The sequence below is a fragment of the Arachis stenosperma genome, chromosome 7 (assembly GCF_014773155.1).
Source record: "Arachis stenosperma cultivar V10309 chromosome 7, arast.V10309.gnm1.PFL2, whole genome shotgun sequence".
In the NCBI taxonomy this organism is placed as follows: domain Eukaryota; kingdom Viridiplantae; phylum Streptophyta; class Magnoliopsida; order Fabales; family Fabaceae; genus Arachis; species Arachis stenosperma.
The window spans coordinates 12806478-12813035 of record NC_080383.1 but is presented as its reverse complement, the minus strand read 5'-3'; the positions used below and the strand labels follow the sequence as shown (position 1 = coordinate 12813035).

The window sequence follows — 6558 nt, the reverse complement described above, 5'->3', positions numbered from 1 at the left end:
TTATCTTTTAAAATATTCTTTTTTTGACATTTCGCAAAATTCGCTTAAATCTTCGGCAAACTTTAACAAATCTTCTAAAGTTCGCATAGATTTTTGATGAGTTGTTCGAAATTTTATAAAATTCGTCTAATAAATATAAGACAAATTTGATATAATTTTTAAAGTTGTCCAGAGTTTCGACGAACTACCCCTAATTCCTAATAAATATTACCGAGTGAAAAGTTTTTACCCAATAAAAAAATGCATTTACCTTTCATTCTACTATTTTTTTTCTGTTGATTTATACTTTTTAAAATGTCTGGAATACCATTGTTTTTCTATTCATTATTATAGAAAAATAGTATATGATCAACATAGATCTGTTGTATTTAGTTCTATTCAACTAACTTTTATTTACATACTAGATGAAGTAAGATGTCTAAAAATGTTGAAGATTTTTATAGTGCACGTCATTGGTCAATAACACATAAAGTAAGTGAAAAAATTTATTATAAATATCCAATGGAAGTAAATATCACCTTCTTTTACAAAATGTAAAATCTTATTATTCATAACATGTATTTAATTATTTTTATTATTTTATGTTTTATAAATGTCACTTTTATTATTATTATTTTGTTATGTTATTATCAATTATAATAAGGTTTTATGTGATTTAGGTATCGATTATGTGATGATGAGGATATACATTTAATAAGGGGTTTACATGGATAAATGTTCATCTCTTAAAATTAATTATTTTTTTTAGTCGATCTGTGCAGAGAAATTTTTTTGGATATTGGTGACGAACTAACGATATTCCGCAAGTGGCTTAAACATGCTAACTGAAAATAGTCAAGAGGGATCAAACTCTAAGGATTTTAATGATATAATATTGCAAGTAGATTTTGAAAGGTCTCGAGAATGATTCGACCAATAAACTTAAGATTGTGCAATAATTTGAAAACCTTTCAAAAAATTAGTATGACAGTTGTTTTCAAAAAATTAGTATGACAATTAAGATGTATAGTATTAGAAGGATTTTAAAATATAATATATTAATTAGAAAATAACCAATTAAAATGTGTTATACAGTAGATTCAATTTAGATCGAATTGTCAATAGAGTATAAACATTTTTTGTCGTCAAAGACAAAAAAAAATGAATATTAATCTTAATACTCTTTAAATAAACCAACATCTAATATTATTCAATATAATATAACCTAAGTTAAATATAACAAAATCTAAACTAACTGTGATCCTTGTCTATTTTATTAATATTTATCTAAATAATCATTTTTATAATATTTAACAATTAATTTACATGATATCTATTTTTTTTTTTTTGGAAATAAAGAAGCTCAACACGAGAGTGGAGCGAATAAATATGAACAACAAAAAAAGATACACCTATTTTAAACACCTAAAAAATTATCCCAATGTCATCTTCAACATTGCCATCAACAACAAAAGTGATCCTAACACCTTCACTCCGTGTAGTTAAGAAGAGTTGTATTGATGATTTCCTCTACACATTTTACTTTATTTTGAAACAACCTCCTATTTTTTTTCAACCAGATGTTTCAAACTACCGCAAAGAAAATTATGAACCATTTTGTACGCTCCTCCTTCCTAGCGGTTACACCTGTCCAGCTTAGGAAGTGTTCCTTCAAAGTACTCGAAAAGGACCATTGTCAGCTACAATCAGATAACCAAGCGCATCACACCTGCCAAGTAAAGTCACAGCCAAGAAACAACTGGTGAATATATTCGACATCCTTATTACACAAAAGACACATATCATCACTCGAATTTATGATCCCGAGGCGACCCAATCTTTCCTTTGTATTCACCCTGCCTATCAAAACAAACCATGTAAATAGCTCCACTCTTGGAGGGACTAGCCCTCTCCAAATAGACTTAGTGAAACTATAACTTGTCACGTTATCTGGAAGCGTTTCTGTCTGCAATACTTGCACAAAAGATTTAGTAGAAAATACACCTTGTCTGTCAAACTTCCAGACCACTCTATCTTCTCTGTCCATGGCTAGTTTAACCAGTCTTAGAGTCTCATGTAGCTGGTTTACAAGTTCTAACTCCCATTGGAAGAGTTCACGCCTCCATTGGAAGTTCTAAATCCACTCTAACCCATCCCAAAAGCCACACACCCCTATGACTGATCCTTTCTGAATTGAAACCGAGAAGAGCCTTAGAAGCCTATCCTTTATAGGGCCACAACTTAGCCAAACATCTTCCCAGAAAAGATTTCTTCTTCCATCACAATCTCCATGGACAAGCTAGTTATCATCTTATCTCTTAGATGTTGCTCCTTTATCTGTAGTTGACATATGTCCTTCCATGGACCCTCTCTTCTAGGTAACGTCTGGATTGATAATAGCACATTAGGAGAGAGATTGTTATAAGAGCACACCACCTTCTTCCACAATGGACACTCCTCCTTCGAAAATTTTCACCACCACTTGAATAGGAGGGTTGTGTTATGAATCATCGCATCTCCGATACCTAGCCCACCCAATTTTTTCGAAGCTTTGACCACTTCCCAACTAACCAAAGCCATGCCATTCCTTCCATCCTCCTTATTCCACAAGAACTTTCTCTGTAATGAAATCATTTTTTTCATAACCGCCTTCGGCATCTTATATAAGCTTAAGTAATATACCGGCAAGCTATTTAGCACTGCTTTGATGAGCACCAATTTTTCGGCTTTGTTTAGTACCTTAGATTTTCACAAGCTGAGTTCTCCTCCACTTTGTCTATGATCGGCCTTCAAGTCTTAACCAACCTCGGGTTAGCTCCTAAAGGGATTCCAAGGTATCTAGCAAAAGGTTAGCTTCCTTGCACCCCAGCAAACTGCACATACTCCGAACCCGCTGTTGTTCACAATTGATTGGGATCAAACTGGACTTGTCAAAGTTGATACTTAAACCCAACATCAACTCAAAGCATCGTAGAAGCCTCATGTAATTCTTAATGGTCTCTTCCTCTGACAGATAGAACAGCACAGTGTCATCAGCAAATTGAAGATATGACAATTCAATATTGTCTCTCCCGACGAATAAAGGAGTTATCTTGCCGTTTCTAACTGCCTCTCCAATCATTCTATGTAAGACGTTAACAACAAGTACAAACAAAAATGGGGATAGAGAATCACCTTGTCTCAGACCTCTTTCCATCCTAAACGACTTTGTTGGTGAATCATTTATCAACATTGACATAGAGGTTGTGCCGATACATTCCATACCCCATTCCCTCCACCTTCACCCAAAGCCCATCTTCTGCAGGACGATGTCTACAACTCCACTTGACCCTATCATATGCCTTTTGAAAGTCCAGTTTGATTATGGCCGCCGGCTTTTTCCTTAATTTAAGCCACTGTACAGTTTCACATGCTATAAGCGCCCCGTCATGTATTTTCCAACCCTTGACGAACGCACTCTGAGTTCTCCAACCAGGCCTAGCATAACTGATCTCATCCTCCTAACCAAACCTTAGAAATCACCTTATACACACAACCCACCATGCTAATCGGTCGAAGGTCCTTGATCTCCTTAGCCCTAACAAACTTTGGTGCCAAAGCAACCCAAGTTATATTAGTATTGGTCGATAGCCTAGAAGTCTGAAAGAACCCCACCACAGCTACTGTGAACTCAGCCCTAATCTCGTCCTAACACTTTTTAAAAAAATCATGTTGTACCCATCACTCCCAGGAGTTCTAGAAAAATCACAGTCCCATATTGCATCTCTAATCTCCTCAACCAACGGCAGCACCTCTAAGGTCGCAGCATCCTCTTCAGCTATCATATCCACCAGACCATCCCTAAAACCCGCAATAGGAGACTCCTCCTAATGATATAATTTCTTATAGAACTCTCTAATAGCTATTTTTATTCTTGCTTGATCTCTTACCAACCTTCAATTAATTACCAGCGCATCAACCCTGTTGTTCCTCCTCCTTGCTGAAGCTATATTATGGAAGTACCTTGTGTTTTTGTCCATATCCTTTGCAAGATGAGAAAGCGACATCTGCTTCTAGTGTAATTCTTTTCTCGCATACCACTTCTCACAACAAGTCACTAACGCCTTTCTTCTTGCCTCAACCGTACCATCATATACCCATTGCTTACCATATTATCTATCTTCTTGATCCCTTCCTCAAATTTCATAATCTTATTATCCATGTCTTCAAAATTGTTTATGTGCCATCTCCCCAACGAAATCGTCAAGGCCTTTAATTTATCTGTGAACTGTATCTCCCCTAATTCCCTCCATTCCTCTTTTACCATTCTGAGAAAATCCTCATGTGTAAACCATGAGTCTAGGCTCTTGAACGGTCTAGGTCCATCCCTCAACCGTGAACCTTCCACTATCAACGGACAGTGATTTGACAAGTCTCTTGGTCCTCCTCTTAAGCGAATCTCAGGGAACTCCTTGACCCATTCCAGACTAACCAGAACTCTATCTAGCCGACTGCAAGAACGACCTCTGAACCATGTAAATTTACGATCATTAAACGGCAAATTCAACAGGTGCATATCTTGTATCCAATCCTTGAAGTCTTCTGCAGATGTTGTTAGACTAGTAGTACCTTTTTTTCCTCAACATTAACAATCTCATTAAAATCTTCCATGAAACAATAAGGAACCTGGCATAATCTAGCAATATAGCTCAACTCCTCCCACACAACAAGTTTCTCCTCTCTAGTGTGAGCACCATAAACAAAAAAAAGCACAGTTGAAATTATTCTTTAACATGATCCCTTCCACACACAATCATCTCTCCCTTTTATAACAATTATTCATCTTAAAATTAGTTTCATCCCACATTAACAACAATCCACCCGACATACCGTCAGCCTCAACATATGCCCATTCTGCACTATGACACCCCCAAAAATTTGCCACATCAAACTTCGTCGCTATAGGCCTTTTAGTCTCAATCAAACCTATCATGTTCAGCCTATATTTTTTCTTAAGGTCTTTTATCATCCTCACCTTACCATCTCCCCTCAGCCTCCTAACATTTTAGGAACTAAAGATCATTTTAAAGAATTATTATACATCTTTATATTATTCTTGGGTCTGCACCGTCTTACTTTTGCCTTTTGTTTCGTTTTTTTTCTAAGCAATTTCTTCATTTTGAATTTGAAAAATGATCATAATATTTTTTTTTCATTGTATAACATAGTACCAGATTAAATATAACAAAATTATAAAAAATTATAGTAACATATTAACTTAAAAAGAGTAGAAGAAAAATGACGTAATGTCTAATGACATGAAAAGAAGAAAAAATGGGATAGAAATTAAAAAAAAAAGAAAGTTTAGTAAGGAGAAGAAAAAAAAATGAATCTAAAGAGGATAAAATTAAATTTAGTAAAAAATTACGTTATATAGTTGGCCGAACTTAGTTGAGGGATTAGACGAACTTTAACCCAAATATAAAATTCGTCAATGTGAAGTTTATTGTGTAATTAGGTGAATTTCATGTAAATTGTTAAAGTTTGTCGAAAAGTCGTGCAAAACCAAAAATAAAAAATTTATCTCGAAAAATAAAATTAGTTAAAAGAATTCTTTTATTTCATTTAAAAAAAAATCCGTTTGAGATCCCTTGGATTGTGCTTCCTAGCGTCACGAGGAGCATCTTTTCCTCAGAAGGCATGCAGAGGCACAGGCACAGGCACAGGCACACGTACGGAAACAAGACAAGACCCCATTATTATACCAACCTGCAGCTCTATAATATACACCATTCAAGTTTCAACCATACATTTCTCCATCAGATCAAATTAAATAATTTGCATCTTCAGGGTTAACTTTAACTACCGCTTAACTTTATGTCCAAAAAAAACCCTACCACTTAACCACTTTTTTGTTTTTGATATTGGGATAGTAGTGAAATGTTATTCTAAAATGTGGAATCGGTAGAGAAGTAAAAATTAGACTATTTATTTGTTAGAAATATAGAAATTGAACCATCCAATTTATATAAATACAAAAATTGGACCGTTCGATTTGTATTAAAAAAATAAAAAATTTAAGGTATAGAAATTAGACGGTCTGATTTGTGTATTTCAAATTTTTTTAATTTTTTAAACACAAATCGAATGATCTGATTTTTATATCTCCCATAATTTTAAAAAATACCAAAAATTACTATGTTAAAATATACCATTTTTACTACTTTCATATATAAATTTTCTAGGCCACTTAACTTAGCTCTCATATTTTTTATTTTTTGTTTTATTTGTTGTCATGTGATCGAAATAAGGGGTCATCTAGTGTACAGATGTGTCTGTACAGATTTTTGTCTTTTGTGGCTGAAAAAGCGTGTCATTAAAAGTGTTGCTTAAAGAGAAAGTGTTACCCTTAATCGTTAACTTGGCTCTGATACCAATTTTTAAATGTAATTTCTTTTTCAAAATTTCTTTTTTCAAAATTTCTATTAACTCTTCATATTTTGCTTCGAATAAGTTTATAATTTGTATAGATTTGGTTGGTGGTACTTTATAGTTTACAATTTCATAAAAAGTATTGACAATTTCTACTAATTCTGATTT

At 34.0% G+C, this 6558-nt stretch overlaps 1 protein-coding gene across 1 annotated transcript; it reads right to left on the bottom strand.

Moving 5' to 3' along the window:
• Positions 1–2797: 2797 nt before the first annotated feature.
• LOC130939407 (uncharacterized) lies at positions 2798–4025 on the bottom strand. The gene is made up of 4 exons (XM_057867513.1): positions 3927–4025; positions 3771–3845; positions 3244–3479; positions 2798–3101 (listed from the first exon to the last, which is right to left on the bottom strand). The coding sequence occupies exons 1-4, from the start codon at positions 4023–4025 to the stop codon at positions 2798–2800; spliced, it is 714 nt and encodes a 237-aa protein (XP_057723496.1).
• Positions 4026–6558: the final 2533 nt, after the last annotated feature.